The 21,523-nt window shown below is 46.5% G+C and overlaps 1 protein-coding gene across 3 annotated transcripts in view; it reads left to right on the top strand.

Annotated features, from left to right (window-relative positions):
* Window positions 1-18,828, top strand: part of DLGAP4 (DLG associated protein 4) — a 189,960-nt gene extending 171,132 nt beyond the window's left edge. For all 3 annotated transcript variants that reach the window (XM_045833600.1, XM_045833601.1, XM_045833602.1), the window contains 3 exons: window positions 15,111-15,202; window positions 16,114-16,269; window positions 17,051-18,828. In XM_045833600.1, coding sequence (XP_045689556.1) covers window positions 15,111-15,202; window positions 16,114-16,269; window positions 17,051-17,269 — 467 coding nt within the window. In that variant the 3' untranslated portion in view covers window positions 17,270-18,828. The remainder of the gene's footprint in view (window positions 1-15,110; window positions 15,203-16,113; window positions 16,270-17,050) is intronic.
* Window positions 18,829-21,523: the final 2,695 nt, after the last annotated feature.

Below are 21,523 nucleotides of genomic sequence, written 5' to 3'. Positions count from 1 at the left end.
TAGATAAACAAAATCTTTTTTAGAGCAGATAATAGTGAGGAGCTGATTCAGGAGTAAGAGAGGAAGAAACAGGAGATGTGCTCCTTTTGTTGCAAGCTTAGTGGTTCCACTTGTTTTTTAATTTTGTGATTTAAGTTAAAATAAAACTTAATTTTAGAGTTTCTAAAAGCTAACTATATTAAATAATACAAACAGCAAAATCCATGGTAATATGCTGGTAATGTTAGTAATACATAGTAATAGCATCAAAGATGGAGCTATCATTATTTACGCATCATGATCAAACCTCTGATGGCAGGATCAGCAACAATATTGCTACATGGGATATCTTTTAACCAATTTTCTTTTCTTTTTAAAGATTTTATTTTTATTTTTAGAGAGGAGAAGAGAGGGAGAGAAACATCAATGTGTGGTTGCCTCCATGTGCCTTCCACTGGGGACCTGACCCACAACCCAGGCATGTGCCCTGACTGGGAACCGAACCAACGACCCTTTGGTTTACAGGCTGGCACTCGACCCACTGAGCCACACCAGCCAGGGCTGCATGGGATATCTTGATGCACAAAAGTTTTTAATTTTGATGAAGTCCAATTTTCCTGTTGCTCTTACATCACTGTGCTTCCACTTATTTTTTAAGTTATGGACATACATATTAAAAATTAGGGTAAAGAGATTGATATGGAAGTGACTCAAGTGACCATCAATAAAGGAGTGGATAAAAACTTGTGGTACATGCCCTGACCCATGTGGCTCGGTTGGTTGGGCATCATTCCACAAAGCAGAAGGTCCCTGGTTTGCTTCTGGGTCAGGGCACATGCCTGGGTTGCAGTCCTGCGTTGGGACATGTACGGGAAGCAACCCATCAATGTTTCCCTCACACTGATGGTTTTGTCCCTCTCTCTAAAAAATAAATAAGATTTTTAAAAAATGTGATATAATATGGATCTACAATGAAATATTACTCCATCATCAACAAGAATGAAATCTTAGTGTTTGTGGCAGCATGGATGGAGCTAGTGGGTATTAAACTAAGTGAAATAAGTCAGTCCGGGAAAGACAGATATCAATTGATTTCACTTATTTGTGGAATCTAAATAATAAGATAAACAAAATAGAGACTCACAGATACAGAAAACAAAAACTGATAGTTGCCAGTTGGGTTGGGAAGCTGCATGAAGAAGGTAAAGGGATTAAGCAGGACAAATTGGTAGTTACAAAATTGTCACAGATGTGAAGTACAGCACAGGAAATACACAGTCAGTAATATTATAATAACGATATATAGTGCCAGGTGGGTATTTGAAATAATGAAGGGATCACTGTATAAAGTACTAATATATGACTATCTAACCACTATGCTATACCCCTGAAACTAATACAAAATAATAATGAATGTAAACTGTAATTAAAACATTTTAGGAGTTCTATATATATTCTGAATATTAATCCCTATCAGATATATGATTTTGCAAATATTTGCTCCCATTCTGTGGGTTGCCTTTTTCTCTCGGATAGTGTCTTTTGATGCACAAGAGTTTAAAATTTTTGTAAGTCTTGTCTATTTTTTCTTGTTCCCTATGCTTTTATTGTCACATCCAAGAAATCGTTGCCAAATCCAGTGTCAAGAAGCGTGTGACCTGTTTTCTCCTAATGCTTTTGTTGCTCTAGGTCTTATACTTAGGTTCTTGATCCGTTTTGAGTTTAGTATATGGTGTTAGATAAGGGCCAACTTCATTCTTTTGCATGTAGATATCATGGTTTCCCAACACCATTTGTTGGAAAGACCTGTCCTTTCCCTGTTGGGTGGTCTTGACACCGTCATTTGGCCGTATGTGTGAGGGGTTTTTTCTGGGCTCTTTATACCGTGGATCTGTGTGTCTGTATTTATGCCAGTGCCACACTGTGTTGGTTACTGTAGTTTTGTAGTAAGTTTTCAAATCAGGAAGTACAAATTCTGCAACTTTGTCCTTTTTCAATATTGTTTTGGCTATTCAAGGTCCTTTGAGATTCCATATGAATTTTAAAGATGAGTTTTTCTATTTCTGCAAAAAAAATCATTGGGAATTTGATAGGAATCACTTTGTCTTGCAGTCCATCAACATGGTTTCCATTTACTATGTCTTCTTTAATTTCTTTCTTTTTTTTAGCCTCATCCAGGGTCATGCTTATTGATGTTAGAGAGGGGTGGGGGAGGGGGAGAGAGAGAAACATCCATCAACTGCCTCTCACACATACCCCAACTGGCGACCAAACCTGCAACCTAGGCATGTGCCCGGATCAGGAATCAAACCCATGACCTTTTGGTGTACAGGAAAATGCTCCAGCTAACTGAGCCACACTAGCCAGGGCTTATTTAATTTCTTTTGGTAGTATTTTCTAGTTTTCATTGTACAAGACTTTGGCCTCCTTGGTTAATTCCTAAATATTTTATCCTTTTGGTACTATTGTAAATGAAATTATTTTGTAATTAGTATATTGAAATGCAGATGACTTTTGTGTGTGACTTTATACCTTGCTACTTTGCTGTATAATAAGATCTTACCATTTTCAAACAGAATAATTTTACTTCTTCCTTTTACAATGTGGATGCCTTTTATTTCTATTTTCTTGCTTAATTGCTGTACTGAACTTCCAGCACTGTGTTTGAATAGAAGTGGTGAAAGCAGGCACCCTTGCCTTGTGTCTGATCCTGGAGAAAACACTTCCAGTCCTGCACCATTCGGTATGATGTTCGCTGCGAGCTTTTCATTCATGGTTTTTATTATGTTGAGGTAGTTTCCTTCCATTCCTAATTTGTTGTGTATGTTTTTGTCATGAAAGGTGTTTGTCAAATGCTTTTATTCTCTGTCAGTTTAGAATGATCATGTGGGTTTTTTTCTTCATTCTGTTAATGTGGTGTATTATATTGATCAGTTTTCGTATGTTGAACTATCCTTACATTCTGGGAACATATTCCTTGGTTGTTGTTTTTTTTTTTTAGATTTAGTATGCTGCTGAATTCTGTTTGCTAGTATTTTGTTGAGGATTTTTGCATCAGTATTCTGTATTAGTCTAGTTTTCTTTTCTTGTAGTGTCTTTGTCAGGGTTTGGCATCAGGGTAATGCTGGCCTCATAAGAATGAGTTAGGAAGTATTCCCTCCAAGTTTTTGGAAAAGTTTGAGAATGATTGTTATTAGCTCTTTAAATGTTTGGTAGAATTCACCACTGGAGCCATCAGGTCCAGGGCTTTTCTCTGCTGCGAGATTTTTGATTACTGATTCAAAGCCCTTACTAGCTGCAGACCTATTCAGATGTTCTAGTTCTTTGGGATTTCATTTTGGTAGGTTTTGTGTTTCTAGGAATTTCTCCATTTCATCTGAAGTTATCCAATGTATTGGCATATATTTCTGTAGAATCAGTAGTAATATACTGACTTTCATTTCTGATTTTAGTAATTTGGATCTTAATCTGTTTTTCTTAGTCTAGCTCCTAAAGGTTTGTCAATTTTGTTGATCTTTTTGGAGAAACAGCTTTTGGTTGTATTGAATATTTCCTATTTTCTATTTCATTTCTCTCTGCTCAATTTTTATTATTTATTATTCCTTCTTTAGCTTTGGATTTCTCTTTTTTATAGTTCTTGAGTTGCAAGGGTAGGTTGTTGATCTGAGATCTTTCTTGTTTTTTGTTTTTTATTTTTAGTGAGGGACGGGAAGGAGAGAGAGAGAGAAACATCAATGTTCGGTTGCTGGGGCTCATGGCCTGCAACCAAGGCATGTACCCTGACTGGGAATCGAACCTGCAACACTTTGGTTCGCAGCCCGTGCTCAGTCCACTGAGCTACGCCAGCCAGGGTTTCTTTCTTATTTTTTAATGTAAGCCTTTATAGCTGTAAGTTGACCTCTTAGCAACACTTTTGGTGTGTCCCATAGGTTCAGTATATTTCCCTTTTGATTTCTTCTTTGATTCATTGTTTAAAAGTGTTGCTTAATTTCCACAGTTTTGTGAATTTTCTGGTTTTCCTTTTGTTATTGGTTTGTAACTCCATCCTATTGTAGTCAGAGGAGATACTTTGTTATCTTTTTAAAAACTCGATTGAGACTTAATTTGTGGCCTACCATATGGTCTGTCCTGGAAAATGTCCCGTGTACACTTGAGAAGAATGTCTATTCTATTGTTGTTGGGTAGAGTGTTCTGTGTGTGTTAGATCTAGTTGCTTTGCTGTGTTGCTTCAGGTCCTCTCTTCCCTCACTTATCTTCCATCTAGTTGTTCTATCCATTATTGTGAGCGGGGTATTGAAGTCTCTGTTATTGTAGAACTGTTTCTCCCTTCAGTCTGTCTGTTCATACATTTGGATGGCCTGTCATTAGGTGCATGTGTTTGTCATTCTTATATCTTCTTGCTGTATTGAATGCACCTTTGATTCTTACAAATACCCTCTGTGTTCCAATGGGGTAGAGATTTTTTCATGGTTTCAAAGTTTGGGTGGGGTTTGTTTTCTGATATGTAGGTGTTTCATCCATCTGAAGTTTGTATTTGTGGATCTCATTTTATATTTTTCATATGGAAAGCCAGCTGTCACAACACTAGTTATTGAAGCCTCCGCCTTCCTCACCGATTAGTAATGCTGGTCGGTCACAGCCTCTGCCAAGTTCCCACATATGCAGGGGTGTGTTTCTGGGCTCCGTTCTGTTCAACGGCACTTTTGTTCTTTTCTGTGTTAGTGCAACTTCAGTTACCATAGCTTTGAAACTTGACTTGGTATCTAGTAAGGCGAATCCTCCTTCCTTATTCTTTTTGTCCAAAAAAGAAAATTGACTTACATTTTCACTCTTCACTCTTCTGAGACTAATTTAAGAATTAGTGTATCAAGTTACCCAGAAAAAATTTTGCTGGGACATTTATAGATTAATTTGGGAAAAACTGATACCTGTGAAATATTGAGTCTTTTTATTTGCGAATAAAGTTTATCTATTGATTTGGCCAAAAAGTTCGTTTGGCCTTAACTGTAAGATAGTTCTGGTAGTGCTCAGTTGTCTTTAACTTCATTTGAAACAGTTTTGTTAGATTGTATTGTGACAGTGGTCATATCAGCGTGCATTTAAAAAAAAACTTATCAAACTTGGTGAATTTTTATGTGGCCATTTTAATATTAAAGATGGAAGAAAATATGCAACATTTTCACTATATTATTCTTTATTATTTCAAGAAAGGTAAAAACAACTGAAACATCAAAGAGATGTGTGCAGTGTATGGAGAAGGTATGACTGATTGAATGTGTCAAAAGTGGTTTACAGAGTTTTGTGCTGGAGGTTTCTTGCTGGACGATGCCCCGTGGTCGGGTAGGTCAGTTGAAGTTGATACCAATCAAATCGAGACATTGAGGACAGCCAGCATTATACCACCTGGGATATAGCCAGCATACTCAAAATATCCAACTCAATAAAGTTACTGGTGAAAATGAAAAATGTGTCTTTTATGGAAAAAAAAAAACATACAAACTTTTTGTTCAGCCCAATATTTATTCAGATATCTTTCTATTTTTTAAAGTGTATTTTCTTGATTATACTATTACAGTTGTCCCATTTTTTTCTCTCCTTTACCTCCTCCACCCTGCACCCTCCTCTCACCAGTACTCCCCCTTAGTTCATGTCCATGGGTCGTACATGTAAGTTCTTTGGATTCTCCATTTCCTATGCTGTTCTTAACCTCTGTCTGTCTATTTTGTACCTACCAGTTTTGCTTCTTATTCCCTGTACCTTCCCCCCATTCTCCCTCCTCCCTCTCCCCACTGACAGCGCTCCATGTGATCTCCATTACTTTGATTCTGTTCCTGTTGTAGTTGTTTGCTTGGTTTCAGTTTTTGTTTTTTTAGGTTCAGTTGTTGATAGTTGTGAGTTGGTTGTCATTTTACTGTTCATAGTTTTGACCATCTTCTTTTTCTTAGATAAGTCTCTAAAATTTCATAGAATAAGGGCTTGGTGATGATGAACTCCTTTAACTTGACCTTATCTGGGAAGCACTTTATCTGCCCTTCCATCCTAAATGATAGCTTTGCTGGATAGGGCAATCTTGGATGTAGGTCCTTGCCTTTCATGACTTGGAATACTTCCTTCCAGCCCCTTCTTGCCTGCAAGGTTTCTTTTGAGAAATCAGCTGATAGTCTTATGGGGACTCCTTTGCAGAGAACCGTCTTTTTCTCTTGCTGCTTTGAAGATTCTCTCCTTTTTATGTTTCAGTTGTGTTTCTACCTTTCTTGAAATAATAAAGAATAATATAGTGAAAATGTTGCATATGCTACATAAAATCTTTAATCTTGGGTAATGTAATTATGATGTGTCTTGGTGTGTTTCTCCTGGATCTAATTTCTTTGGGACTTTCTGAGCTTTCTGGACTTGCATGTCTAGTTCCTTTGCCAGATTGGGGAAGTTCTTCATTATGTTTTCAGATAAGTTTTCAATTTCTTGCTCTTCCTCTTCTCCTTCTGGCACTGCTATGATTTCAGATGTTGATACATTAAAAGTTGTCCCGGAGGTTCCTAAGCCTCTCCTCATTTTTTGGAACTCTTTTTTCTTCATTCTGTTCGGGTTGAACGTTTACTTTTTCCTTCTGCTCCAGTCATTGATTTGAGTCCTGGTTTCCTGCCTGTCACTGTTGGTTCCCTGTATGTTTTGTTTTATTTCATTTTGCATAGCCTTCACTGTTTCCTCTATTTTGTGATCATACGCAACCATTTCTGTGAGCATCCTGATTACCAGTGTTTCAAACTCTGCATCTAATAGGTTGGCTATCTCCTCATCGCTTAGTTCTTTTTCTGGAGTTTTGATCCGTTTTTTTCACTTGGGCCATATTTCTTTGTCTCAGCACACCTGTTACGTTTTAAGGAGCGGAGCCTTAGGTATTCACCAGGGTGGGGCAGCCCACATTGCTGGTGTTATGGCGCTGTGTAGGGGGGAGGGGTCAGTGCTGCTTGCTCAGCTCTCACCCCGCTTTCAGTCACTTCCCCTGCTTCCCACAAACAGATTGTGCCCTTTCAGGTGCTGACTCCCCAGTGGGTGGGTTTGTGTACATTCTAGGGTCCTATGGGTCTCTCCGACGAACTCTCCTGTGAGGCTGGGAGTTCGTCGCACCGCCACAACCCCCACAGACTTCTACAGGCCGAGGCTTTAAGGCTTTATTTCCCAGCGCTGGAACCCTATGTTGGGTGTCTGTCTCGCTCCCTAGTTTTTCCTCCCAGCTTATCCACACATGAATGTGGGACCACCTGGTTGGCCAGCCACCGCCTCGCCCACCTGCTCCACCAGACACCACCCTGCCACACATCCTCTCCACCCTGGCTTCCCGTCTCCACCCCACACGCACACACCAGTCTGGGTGAATGTTTCTTATTTAGCTCCTTAGTTGTTGGACGTCCATATAGCTTGATTTCTGGCAGCTCTGGCTGTTTTTTGTTTTTAAATTGGTTGTTGTCCTTCTCTTGGTTATATAAGGAAGCAAAGTATATCTATCTACTCCTCCATCTTGGCCAGAAGCTCTCTATATTTGTTTGATTTTTCCATGAAGATATTACCTACTATTACTAGATTTATTCCTTGATACTTACTAGATTTTGATAGTAAAATGAATCATTTTTAATATTTATACATCCTAATTTGTTATTGCCGGTAGATAGAAATGATGTTTGATCCATGTACGTGGATGTACATGGATCAAACATCAACCTTGTATAATTCTCCGTTCTCTTAGGGTCACATCATAAATGATCATACTGTTTGTTAACATGGCAATTTTTGTGTTTCTCTATATTGTGTCTCATGTATATCTTGTCTAATTGTAGGATCTTAAGAATATTGTGGAATAGTATGGATAATATAGCACCCCTTCCCTCGTCCTGACCTTCATTCATTGAACAGGTACTGAGTACCTACCATGTACCAGGCACTGTTCTAGCTTCTGAGGCTTAGCAGTGAACAAAATTAAGTACCGCCCTCATGGAGCTTACATGGGGGGGCAGGCAGTGTTGCTGTGCCATATAGGGGAGTCAGAAAAGGTCTCCCCAATTAGATGACCTTGGAGCAGAAATCTGAGGGGGGAGAGGTCTTAGGAATCTGGAGATGAGAGGTAATGGCAGGGATAGAGACCTCCTGCGGCAGGCCAGTGTTTGACATGTTCAGACCCAAGGAAGACGGCTGGTGTGGCCGCAGCAGTGAGTGAGAGAGAGGTAGCAGAGCACCCCAGATCACAGAGTGCCTCAGAGGTGTTCCCAAAGCCTTGGCTGTTAGTCCCAGAAGAGTTCTGAGTGGTGCAATTTTTTCAAAAGGATTAATCTGTTTTCTCTATTCAAAAGAGAACGGGCAGGGGAGAGGCACAAGTGGATGCTAGGAGATGGGTTAGGAGGATGTAACCAGCCTGGGTCAGAGAAGATGGCGGCAGCCATGGAGCGTTTAAGGCAGGCACGAGACTCTGGATGTGTCCGGAAGGCAGAGCAGGATTTCCTGGTGGGCTGGATAAGGAAGAAGAGTGGAGGGGCAAATACATGGTGACAGAAGGAGGCTAGACTTCGGGTATGGTGGGCACGCAGTGCAGTACACAATGACGTGTTACAGAATCGTACATATGAAATTTTCATGGTATTATTTACCAGTATCACCCCGGGAAGTTTAGTTTTTTTAAAAAGAGTGAAAGGAATCAAAAATGATTTGATGTCTGAGTGATGAAAAGGATGGCGCTGCCACCAAGGTGGGGAAGACTAGTGTAGACAGATGTCAGGAGAAAAGTCAGGAGTTGCATTTTGAACGTGTTAAATTTTGAACGTGTGTGGAAAGAAAGCATATTTTACAGCTGGTGGGTATATGGTTCCATGTTACGGCTCTTTTAGATAAATTTTGTTAAGTGAATCAAATATTCTCTGTCCTTACTGTTTTGTTTTTGAAATACCTTACCTGTTAGCTGCTCAGCCACGCTAAGGTCTCCCACTGTTGTGGTAGATTTGTCAGTTGCTCCTTACAGTCTGCCACTTTTTGTAGACACAGTATTTGGCCTTTTGTGTCTAGCTCCTTTCCCTTAGCATCATGTTTCCAGGGTTTGTCCATGTCATGGCATGTATCAGAACTTCAGCCCCGGCCAGCGTGGCTCAGTTGGTTGGAGCTTGGTCCCGTAACCAAAAGGTTGCCACTGTTATTCCCAGTCAGGACACGTGCCCGGGTTGCGGGCTCAATGCCCAGGTTGCAGGCTCAGTCCCGGGCTGGAGCACGTGCAGGAGGCAGCCGATCGGTGTTTCTCTCTCGTGTCAATGTTTCTCTCCCTCTCTTTCCCCCATCTCAAATGAGAATAAAATCTTTTAAGAACTTCATTCCTTTTTATGGCTAATACTCCATTGTATGTATATACCACATTTTGTGTATCCATTCATCTGTTAATGGGCACTAGGGTTCTTACCGTGTTTTACTATTATGAATAATGCCGCTATGAATTTTGTCATGTATCTATTTTAGTCTCTCTGTACCTAGCAGTGGAATTGTTGGGTTATATGGTAATTCCATGTTTAACTTTTTGAGGAACAACCAAACTGTTTTCCGCAGCAGCCACACCATTTTATATTCCTGTTTGCACACATCTGTATCCGTACTTATTTTCTGAGGCGGGGTGGGGGTGTTTTTATAATACCCATATTACTGGTTGTGTAATGGCTGTTGTGGCTCAGTGGATTGGGCACTGGCCTGTGAACCAAAGGGTTGCTGGTTCGATTCCCAGTCTAGGGCACATGCCTGGGTTGCAGGCCAGGTCCCCAGTAGGGGGTGCATGAGAGGCAATGACACACTGATGTTTCTGTCCCTCTTTTTCTCCCTCCCTTCCCCTTTCTCTAGAAATAAATAAATACTTAAAAAAGAAACTATTGCCAAATCCAAAGTTATGAAGATTTGCTCCATTTTTTTAATCTGAGTTTTACAGTTTTAGCTTTTACATTTAGGTATTTGATCCTTTCTGTGGCATAGGGTAAGGGTCTAACTTCATTCTTTTGCATGTGGAGATAGTTTCCCCAGCACGATTTATTGAAGAGACTGTCCTTTCCCCATTCACACTCATTATTTATTTTTTAATAATTTTTTATTTTTAATTACAGTCGACATACAGTATTATATAACTTTCAGGTGTACAGCATAGTGACTAGACATTTATAGAACCTTTTTATGGTTGAGTCGCAGTCCACTGAATGTGTGCACCACTTCTTTATCCATTCGCCTATTGACCGGCACTTGGGCTGCTTCCGTGTCTTGGCTGTGGTCATGAATTAGTGCGTTGGGTTTCTTAGTACAAATTCCCAGAAGTGGAATTGCTGGGTACTTCTTTGCCTCTTGTTATATAGCCTTTGTTTTTAAAGTCTGTTTTATCTGGTATAAGTGTTGTACCCCAGCTTTTTCTTTTTCCATTTCCATTTTCATGAAATATCTTTTTCTGTACTTCTACTTTCAGTCTGTGTCTGAGTCTCTTGTAAACAGCATGTGTGAGGGTCTTGTTTTGTTATCCATTCAGCCACCTTGTGTCGTTTGACTGGAGCATTTAATCCCTTTGCACTTAAAGTCATTGTTGATACGTAGTTATGGCCTTCCATTTTATTATTCATATTTTTTTTTCTTAAAGAAGTCCTTTTAACATTTCTTATAATACTGTTAGGTAGTGAACTCATTTAGTTTTTTCTTGTCTGGGAAGCTCTTTATCTCCCTTTAGATGCTAAATGATAGCTTTGCTAGGTAGAGTAATCTTGCATGTAGGTCCTTGCTTTTCACCACTTTGAATATTTCTTGCCAGTCTCCTCTGGCCTGCAAAGTTTCTGTTAAATCTGCTTAGAGTCTTATGGGAGCTCCCTTGTTGGTAACTAACTGCTTTTCTCTTGCTGCTTTTAAAATCTGCTCTTTGTATGTACCTTTGGTATTTTAGTGATGATGTATCTTGATGTGGGCCTCTTTGAGTTCACCTTTTTTGGGACTCTCTCTGCTTCCTGAGCTTTTTCCTTCGCCTATTTCCTTTGCCAGGCTAGAGAAGTTTTCTGTCATTATTACTTCAAACAGGTTTTCAGTTCCTTGCTCTCTCGCTTCTCCTTCTAGTATTAGTATCCCTGTGATGCAAATGTTACGCTTGATGTCCCAGAGGCTCCTTACACTATCCTCATCCTTCTGGATTCTTTCTTCTTTTTGCTGTTTTGTTGGGTGTTTTCTGCTTCCTCATCTTCCAAGTCGCTGAATCGATCCTCCGCCTCATCTGCTCCACCGTTGACTCCCTGTCACATGTTCATTTCAGTTAGTGTGCCTTCATTTCTAACTTTTTTTAATGGCTTCTTGTCCTTTTTTATGCTGTTGAAGTTCTCGCTAAGTTCCTTGAGCATCTTTATAACCATTGTTTTGAACTCTGTATCTGGTAGTTTGCTTGCCTTCATTTCACTGAGTTCTTTTTCTGGAGATTTCTCCTGTTCTTTCATTGGGGGCATGTTTGTCTCTGCATTCTGGCTGCCTCCCTGTTTGTTTCTGTGTATGGGTACCGCTGCCATGTGTCCTGTGGAATGGTCTCACGTAATAGAAACCCTGTGGAGCTCGGGCACAGTCTCCCTGGCCACCTGAGCCAGGTGCTCCAAGTATATCCCTTGTATGAGTTGTGTGTGCCCTCCTATTGTAGTTGAGACTTGCTTGCTGTTGGTACATCAGTGGGAGGGACTGACCCACAGGTGGATTTGTTGTAAGGACTGGTCACAGAGGCTGGCTTACTGAGGATTTGCTTTAGGCAGGGCTCTGGCACCTGCCAAGTATGTCCTTTGAGTGAGTCGTTTGTGGACGTGGGTGGTGGTCTAGTGTGGTCTGAAGCTGGCCACCAGGTGTGTTGGCTCTGTGGCCTCTTGGGAGGTGTAGGCTAAGGTCAGCTGCTGCCTGCACCCTCCCTAAGGCCACCTGGTGCGAGCTACTAAGTGATCACAGATGGTTGCCAGCTGAGCTGGGAGCTGCCTGGGAGAGACTCATCTGTGAACCAAGACCAGTTGCCACTAATGCCAGGCCTGTGGGCACTTAACAAGAGGCATGGGGCATGCTGAGGCCAGATGCTGCTTATTTGCGGTTTGGGGACCTTCGAGAGATTTTAAAAGTCCAAAGCATGAGTCAAGACATGCTGTTTGTATGGAAAAGCCACTGGAAGCAGCTTGGGTGAGTCCACAAGTTGAGGGAGGCAGGTCTCGGGAATCACCAGGGCAGGCGGAACAGTACTAGTGAGGTTGATGGACACTCAGATGTGGTACCAGCCTGCACCTGCAGGGGGAGGGCTCAGCACAGGGACAGTGGCTTCTGCCAGCATTTCTGTCGGGCGGGGGAGAGCTGCCCTTCAGCCTCACCCTGAAGCCAGACAACTCAGTTCTCCCTCTTCATCCCTGGTGCCTTTCGAGTTGCTGCCCCAGTGCTGGAGCTCAGAGCGAGTGAGTTGGTCAGTAAGTCCTTTAAGAGGAATTGCACCCTGGCTGGCGTAGTTCAGTGGATTGAGCTCGGGCTATGAACCAAAGCATCGCAGGTTCAATTCCCAGTCCAGGCACATGCCTTGGTTGCAGGCCATGGCCCCCAGCAACCGCACATTGATGTTTCTCTTTCTCCCTCCCTTCCCTCTCTAAAAATAAAAAAATCTTTAAAAAAACAGTAACATTAAAAAAAAGAATTGCGTGGGGCTCTAGAAGTCCTCTGTCTCACTCAGCCACAATTGCCACTGGTTTCTCCAGCCAGAAGTCATGGGGACTTACCTTCCTGGCACTGGAACCCTGACCTGGTATGGGGGCCCTCGCTCCTCGGGCAGCATCTCTGCCTCTCCTGCCAGACTCGACGTGGCTTCAGGCAGCTCTAAATGATGGTGGTTCTGTAGTTTCATTATAATTTTGAAGTGGTTGTGGGAGGAGGCAAGTGTAGTGTTTACCTACTCTGCCGTCCTGACCAGGAGTCTTCATACTCATTCTTTCTTTTTTTGTAAACCTTTGTGTCCACGTGTGTTGTTTGTTTCAAAGATTCTATTTATTTTTTAGAGAGTGAGGCGGGAGAAAGAAAGGGAAACATTGATCAGTGGCCTCTTGCGCACCCCCAACCAGGGACCTGGCTGCAGCCCAGGCGTGTGCCCCGGCCGGGAGCCGCCTTGGGGCCCGCGGGCCAGCACACTGAGCCGCACGCGGCAGGGCCACACGCGTTCCCGAGGGACAGCTCCTCCGGGGGTGGAATTCTCAGTGAATACACTTCTCTCGGTGCCATACTCAGTTTTCATCCATAATCTTTCCTTTCTCTTTGGCTGCTTTTTAAGCATTTCTCTTGTCTTGGTTTTACTGTACATACGTGTGGGTTTGCTGGGGATTCACTTCACTTCCTGCCTCTGAGGACCGGTGTCGGCCATTTCCGGCAAGTTCTAAATCATGATCTTTTTGAATATTTTTCTTCCAGCCTCTCTCTCCTCTTCCTTTAGAATGCTGATAGAGTCTCCCTGTCTCTTCCATGCCTTTCAGCCACTTTCTTTTTGATGTTTTCTTTAATACATTTAGCTTCTTTTATCTCTTAAAAAAATAAGCTGCCCAAGTAGTCTTTTGGTTAGGAATTCTCAGGGGAGACTTTTCCTCTTGTTCCCTCTCCGCTTTAGACCAAGTCCGGGCAGCCCCAGTGCCTGCGGGTGGCGGGGGGGCACTCACTTCAGTCCCAGCAGCTTAGCTGTTGGTTTCAAAGGACGTTTTGTTGACCGAGCAGTGTAAGCGTCCGCCCTTCTGTTTTCCTCAGCCTCCGCGGCTCTCTGCAGGTTACGCTGGTGCTGCCTCCAGCCTGGCCCTTGGGTCTGGGGCGGCCTGGTTCCCCCCTCCCGTACCCGTCCCAGAGCTCACGTTTCCTCCCCGGCCATCGTCTCCATCTGTTCGGAGCCCCTCTGTGTCTGCTTCGGACGACTGTTTTCACACATTCACAACTAGTCACACTTTCCGGCTCTTCCCTGGCAACAGTTTTATGGTAATGTTCATTTGCCATTTGCTGTTCCTGTAATACTTCTGTTTACCTCCTGTCTTGGCTCCTTTTTAATTGCTAATTTTTAATGAGCTCTTGTCAGTAGATCGTTGTGGGAGGGGCCGAGACAGTGTCCCTTTTTCCTGGTCTTCTCCCCAGGCACCCGGAGGCCTGGAGGGCTGCTTACCTTGCAGAGCTTCCCCCCGCCCCAGAGTCCTTGGTGCCGGACCCGCTCAGTAAAGCCCCGGTGGTCCTCCCCGCCTTTCATGTAAAGTAAGAGATTGTTGGTCTCTCCTCTCACATGTGCTGCTTTGGAGAACGCAAAACTGCCACCTTCGTCTGAGACTTCCATCATCAAAGCCCACCCCGCACACCCCCACGTGTGTGGCTGCCACCGCACGCAGCCGTGCCCCCGCTGCGCTCCAGGTCTGCGGGGACGGCTGCCCTTCCAGCTCCCATTGCCCCTCTGCTTCTCCGGGGCTTCCGAGGGGCGCAGGCGGTGGTGCTTCTTCATGCCGCCATTTGAACACTGAAGTCCCGCTGAAAAATCAGCCTGCATTCCCGGCTGTGTAGTTCGTGGTTCACTCTTCTGTCGGATTCTGTTTGCTCGTGTCTTATTAAGACTTTACATTTATGTTCATAACGAAAGTGGTTTAGTCTTGCCACGCCGTCCGCTGTCAGGGCTCCTGAAATTAGTCGTGTCATTTCTGTCTTTATTTTACACTCTTCAGACGAGGTGGAGTGTAAGGCAGGGACTATCTGTTCCTTGGTCTTGTAAAACCACACAAGCCTCTTTCCTGGAAGTTTTTTAACTTCTGCTTCAGTGTTTGAAAAGCTGCTGGTCTAATCAGAGTTTGTTTCTTCCTGGGTCTATGATAGTCGTTTACATTTTTCGGGAAAATGTTTTCATTTAAATTGATTTCAGATTTATTGCCATAAATTATCCTCAGGAGCTAGGGGGTGGAGTTCACATTATATATCTTGTTTGCATTTTTCACAACGAGAATGGATTAATAGATAAAACGAAGACCAACGGCCATCACAGCTGATTGGCGTCCTGGGGAGCCCTGACGACGCTGCCGCCACCCCCAGACCCTGCGCTCTGCTCAGTCAGTCTTATTCCGCCCTCTCTGTCTCAGTCCTAGGAAAAGTCCTCAGTGCTGTGGGCAGTGCCCAGCTACTGATGTCCCAGAAATTCCAGCAGTTCCGGGGCCTCTGTGAGCAAAACTTGGTGAGTGCGATGCTTCTCTCCCCTGCCTCTGGCGGCCTGCCAGACCGCCCCAGCTGGAGGAGCCCCCTAAGCTTCTGGGACCTCCCGTAACACAGAGAGGGTGCCGCCGTTCGTGGCGTTGGAAAGATGATGACAGTGCGTGTCAGCGGCTGGCGCAAGAAGGGGCCAGGAGCTGTCCCTTCAGCTCACTAATACCTGTTGAAGTAGAAAAGCGATGTAAAACAGCCAGTGAAAGTCCAAGCTCAGTTAGCACTGGCTTATTTGTATCAAACATGTTCCGTGTCTAAGGAGACAGTCAAGGTGAGATTTAAAAGTACCACCACCAGGCTTGGTGGGTTTCCCTCCCCCTCACCCCTGCCTGCTGGGAGTGTGGACGCCTCTCTCCGGCCAGCGGGGGTTTTGGGGGACTGTACCCCAGGGGTGGAGGACAGCAGCAGAGTGTGTGTCTCCAGGACCCGTAGGGGCTCGGGGTCAGCTCGGCGGTCAGGCTGAGGAGCATGTCAGAGGACAGGATGATGGGAAGGAAACCTCTGGGGTTCTGTAATCATACCCACCCAGGTTGGGTCCTGGCTCCTCCCCACCTCAGTGAGACCGTGGCCAGAACCTTCTGTTTCCGCCCTGTAAAATAACAGTTGTCAACCTGGCATGCATTAGGGACACGAGGGCCCTCCTCACAGTAGCCCTACCGTGGTGGCAAAGGCCTCGGTCCCCCCATGTGTGTGCAGGGCCTGTCGCTTCCTCCCAGAGCGCTCCACCATCAGGGCTGGCGGTGACCAGGAACTAGCTTCATTCACTTGTGCGGAGGCCTGGGCACAGGGGAGCAAGACTGCGCCTCAGGAGACCATACTTTGGGTGGGTGCAGGATGAGCCCCTTACCTTGCCTGCCCCACTGACCCCACTCTGCCCCGCAGAACCCTGACGCCAACCCACACCCAACAGCCCAGGACCTGGCAGGGTTCTGGGACCTGCTGCAGCTGTCCATCGAGGACATCAGCATGAAGTTCGATGAACTCTACCACCTCAAGGCCAACAGCTGGCAGCTGGTGGAGACCCCCGAGAAGAGGAAGGTGAGCATGGAGCAGTGCGGAGGGGAAGTCCAGGGACAAATTCCTGGTCGGCAATAACGCTGCCCACATCGGTCAGTGCTGCTTGGCTCCCTTCTCCGTGTGTCGTCTTTGAGCTGGGGGCTCACGTCCATCCATGCTCGGGGTCCACGCTCAGCACTCGTCCAGCATGCCCCTCGAGCTGCAGCTGAGGCTGCCCCCGAAGCATGCCAGCCTGCCCTGCATGTTCAGAAAAGGGGGTTCCTGGGACACGTGCCCGCAGCCTTGAGCACTAACGTAGGCGTGGCTGTTGGAACTCGGGAGGCAGAAAACTGGCCCTCCTCCTGGGGCCACACTGCCCGGAGAACACGGGGGCCAGCCTCTCCCCTGAGGCCCAGGCTTCGTTCTGTGACACAGTGGCCCCAGTGGTTCCTGGGCTGAGGGCCTTGTGAGTTCCAATCCCCTAGAACAGCCTGTGGCCTGGGAGTTGGAGGCCTGAGCTCAAACCCCGTCTCCGGCTGTATGACTCGGGCTCCCAGGGTTCAGCACGGGGGTGGGAGGTGGCCTGTCCGTCCTTACTGCTGGAACATTCTAGGATCCTAAGCTTGCTTTCTGCGCCTGTGCCTTGTGCTGTTCCCACTGTCATTGCTTCTTGTGGCTTCCTGATTCCAACCGTGTTTGCTTGTGCCCGACGCGGGGAGGGTGGGGTGGAGACTCCAGCCGCCGGCATACAGTGGGGGGCAGTGCCACACCAAAGGTGGCACCTTTATTTTATTTTTCCTTCCTCCTCACTGTCTCACTGAAGGAAGAAAAGAAACCACCCCCTCCGGTCCCAAAGAAGCCAGCCAAATCCAAGCCGGCGGTGAGCCGTGACAAGGCCTCCGACGCCGGGGACAAGCAGCGGCAGGAGGCCCGCAAGAGACTCCTGGCGGCCAAGCGGGCAGCTTCCGTGAGGCAGAACTCGGCCACGGAGAGCGCGGACAGCATCGAGATTTACGTGCCCGAGGCCCAGACCCGGCTCTGAGACAAGGAAGCAAACGATTTTAAGTCATTTTTAAAAACCACAAACTAAATGCAAATGGAACAAAAATTTTCTCAGCCTTTAGTATGGTTAATCTGTCTAGAGACCCTGAGCCAATCTGCAAATTGACGCATTACAAGGGCTCACAATTTGGCTTTTTTGGGTCCCTCCCAGCTTTAGGTTATGAAGACTTCACACAAAAAAAGTCAACAGAAACGAAACTATAAAATGTTTTTTCCTCTTGCTGGCCGAGGTGGACTAGATGGACGGACTTCAGCAACTCCCCGGCCCGGCCTCCAGACGGCAGTCTTTTTACGTGTTCTGTCCAACGGGAACTCACAGAGCTTGTTTACAAGAGACGACAGCCCGAGGGAAGCCTTGGGCACCTGCCATGTCCTCCCCTCTTTTCCCGGCAGCCCCCACTCTGACCTCAGAGTTTTCATTCTTCCGTTTCTCTCTTCCCTCCAGAGCTCACACAGGGGTCACATCCCGGCTGGCGGCTGCCTGGGTCCCAGCCCTCCCCGGGGCTGAGAGCCCAGAGGACAGAGAGATGGACGTGCGTCCCCTCCCCCGCCGAGTGCTCACACACTGTCACACGCGTGCACACACACACACAGGTGTAGGTTCCTCTCAGCAGAGGCGGCCCTCGCCCTGAGACCCCCCAGCCCTAGGCAGGGTGGGGTGGGTGGCATGCCTCCCTGAGACGAGGAGGGTGTAAGTCTTGGGCTGGGGGATGGGATAGAAGCCACAGTGTCACACTCCAGAGTCCCACCCTTCTCTCCAGTCCCTTCTTCCTTCAGCAAAACATGTGACTCAGAGTGACTCGCAGGGGACACTTGAGAGAGGGACCCCATCCGTCTGTCCCCGGCCGAGCCTGTGCACGGTGCCCGGGGCGGGCAGCTGTGTCTGTACGTATGTGTACATATGCACATAGACCTTAGAGTGTATATTCACCAGATGCCCTCCGCTCACCCATGCCCGCCAGCGCCGCCGCTGGCTCTCGGGGCACCTGGCAGGAGGCGGGTGTGTGAATAGCATATATTTTTACATGTACTATATCTAGGTGTGTGTACAAGTGTGTGTAAAAATATATACCTTGTGTGTAAGCAGCCCCTCCCTCCCCCCCCTTTTTTTTTTGGTCTCCCACCTGCCCAGCCTCTGAGTTTCCTGTTCTGTTTTTTTACCCTGACCTCCCTCTCTCCCACTCCCCACGCCAGCCCCACTCCCAGGGTGTCGGGAGCCCGGAGCTGCGATGGCCTGGGCGGCAGGGTGGGGCGGGCGGCGGAGGGGAGGCCGGGCCTGCAGCAAGCTCAGTGCGGAGCGCCGCCCCTGCTGCGCGCAGACCGCAGCGCTGGGGACGTCCTCACGTCTGGCACTTGCTGCGGGCCCCGGGTGAACCAAGGGCCTGCTCTGGGGCCCTATTCCAGCTTGGCCGCCGTCTGTGACCTTGGGCAAGTCACTCGACCTCTGTGTGCCTCAACTTCCTCCTCTGTAAAACGGGGACAGTCCCTGCCCCTCCCTACCTCACAGGCATGTTGTGAGAATAAATGAGGTAATGTGTACACGGGCTCCTGGTGTTCACTGCAGCGGGACGGGACGGGACGGGCGGACTCTGCCATCCGCCGTCCTATACAAGAAAACAAAGTCGAGGTTCCCTCACCCAAACATGTGCCGAGCTGGGTCCTGGGGGGAGGGGGGCAGTGTGAGCTGTCAGTGCGGGCAGCCCATCTTGGCTCCCGTACATGGTTAATGGTGTCTCAGAGGAAGCTGGTGAGGTAGGTGTGCACAGGCCCAGGTCAGCGCATGTCCCAGGACAGGGTACTCAGTACCCCCACCCCGCAGCTGCCTCCACCCCGACAGTCCCACACACTGCACACTGTCCCCGGGGCCCTGAGAACCACCCGCAGGGCTGGGGCTCCAACAGCAGGGAGGCCCAGGCTCCCCTCCTAGACCGCCCACTCTCCCAGGGCTGGGGGTCCCCAAACCTTGTGGAGTCCCCATGGATTAGGGACCTAAATTAAAGAGCTAAAACTAAAACTTTTAGAATAAAACAGCGGTGTAAATTTTCATTAGAATAAAACAGAGGTATAAATTTTCATTGGCAAAAGCATATGAAACCAAAGAAAAATAAACCTCAAAGTTAAAAACACTTGTGCTTCTTGAAACTATCAAGAAAATGAAAGGATCACCCACAGAAGAAAACACTTGCAAGTCGTGTATCTGGTAAAGATGTAATAGAACATAGAAAAGCACCTTTGCAACCCAATAACAAAAAAATTTAAAAATGGGCAATATATCTAAATTATCTTTTCTCCAAAGAAGATCAATTCCAAAAAGCATGTGAAGAGATGTTCGACACAACTAGGCATTAGGGAAATGCTCATCAAAACCACAGCGAGCTGCCTCGCAGCAGCGGGGTGACCGGAGAAAACTGAGGATGTGGTGAAACCAGAACCTTTGCACGTCACCGGTGCGAGCAGGAGACAGCGCGGTGTGGTGAGAGTTTGGAAGTCCTCCAGAAATGTAAACATGAGAGTTACCAAATGGCACAGCAATTCTACTGGCTATGTATCGAAACGAAGTGTGAACACAGACACACACACACGTGAACTTGAACACCAGCGTTCACCGCAGCAGCATGCGTAGTGGCCGGTAGAGGGAAACGACCCAGGTGGTCGTCGGCCGGTGAGCCAAGGTGGTAGAGCGGCGGGGCGGCGTGCTGTTCAGCAATGAAACGCAGTATGACACAACACCATGGATTAACCGTGGCAACATGACGCGAAGTGAAATAAGCCCCTCACAAGAGGCCGCATACTGTATGATGCCATGTACATTAAATGTCCAGAGCAAACGGATCCGGAGACGAAAGGTAGCTTAGTGTTCGCCAGGGCTTGGGAGGAAAGGGGGTGGGGACTGACAGCTATCGAGTTCGAAGGTTCTTCTGGGGGTGATGAAAATGTTCTGGAATTACACAGGGATGATGGTTGTATAACTTGGTGAGTATTCTAAAGCCACTAAATTGTAAACTTGAAAAATGAACTTCATAATTTTGTTTAAAACTTTAAACGAGAAGCCCACAGCATGGGAGAGAATTTTTGCAAACCATATACCTGACAAAGAATATCCAGAATATGGGACCAAGGAATTCTTACAACTCAAAAAAATAAAACCTGATTAAGTGAGTGAAGAATCTCAATAGACATTTCTCCAGAGAAGATGGACAAATGGCCAATAAGCACATGGAAAGATGCTTAACGTGAGTTATCAGGGAAACGAAATTAAAACCGCAGTGAGACAGTACTTCATGCCCGCCCGGATACTGTTGTTTAAAAAGGGGAAAAACAGGAAACCAGTGTGGCAAGGACGCGGAGAAGCTGGAAGCCCTGGTGGGAGTGTAGAATGGTACAGCTTCTGTGACAAACAGCACGGCAGTTCCTCAAAAGAATAAACAACAGAATTACCAAATGAGCAAGCAAGTTCACTTCTTGGGTGAATACACCAAAAATTCAGAAGCAGGAACTCAAAAGGTATTTGTAGGTTCCAGTCAAGGTGCCCATGCAGGTAAATGCTGTGCTTGGAACCTTCCGCAACCACGTCAAAATTACAACTAAACTACAGAACAACCATCATTCAGACCCACCTGAAATCTGGCTGAACAGAAGTCTTGTAACTAAGGATACAAAGAAGCAGCTACATTGAGACTGGTAGGAGTGGCAGAGACCCAGAAGGGACTGGCCCCATACCTATGTGGGGCAGTTAGAAATCGGGAGGGATAACTCACCTGTGGAGGTCCACGTAGGGAACAAGGGGTCCCCCCAGCCCCACATCAAAATATTCATCCTAGGGTTCCAGTGCCGGGAAGAGAAGGCCCCATAACTTCTGGCTGTGAAAACCAGGGGGGACTGTGGCTGAGTGAGAGAGAGTGCCTCTGGAGTCCCAGGCAGTTCCTCTTACTGGGCCCTCACATGGACTCACTCAGACCCACTCCCTCTTGAGCTCTAGTGCTGGGGCAGCAGCTTCAAAGGAACCTGGGACTGTGCACAGGGACATACATGGAGGAACTGAATTGTCTGGCATCAAGGCGAGAGCTGAGGGTAGGGGGAACAGCTTTCTCCCAGACAGAAGTGCTGGCAGAGGCCACTGTTTCTGAGCCGGCGGGCAGGTGCTACATCTGCATCTGAGTCTCCGTCAGCCTGGCTAACGCTGCTCTCCCCACACCGGTGATTCCCTGAGAACCTGCCCCATCCAACTTGCAGG

This window comes from Phyllostomus hastatus, unplaced genomic scaffold (assembly GCF_019186645.2).
Source record: "Phyllostomus hastatus isolate PE091 unplaced genomic scaffold, TTU_PhHast_1.1 phas_contig_17, whole genome shotgun sequence".
In the NCBI taxonomy this organism is placed as follows: domain Eukaryota; kingdom Metazoa; phylum Chordata; class Mammalia; order Chiroptera; family Phyllostomidae; genus Phyllostomus; species Phyllostomus hastatus.
Note: the sequence above shows the minus strand (reverse complement) of the source record. Positions and strands in the feature narration are given on the sequence as shown.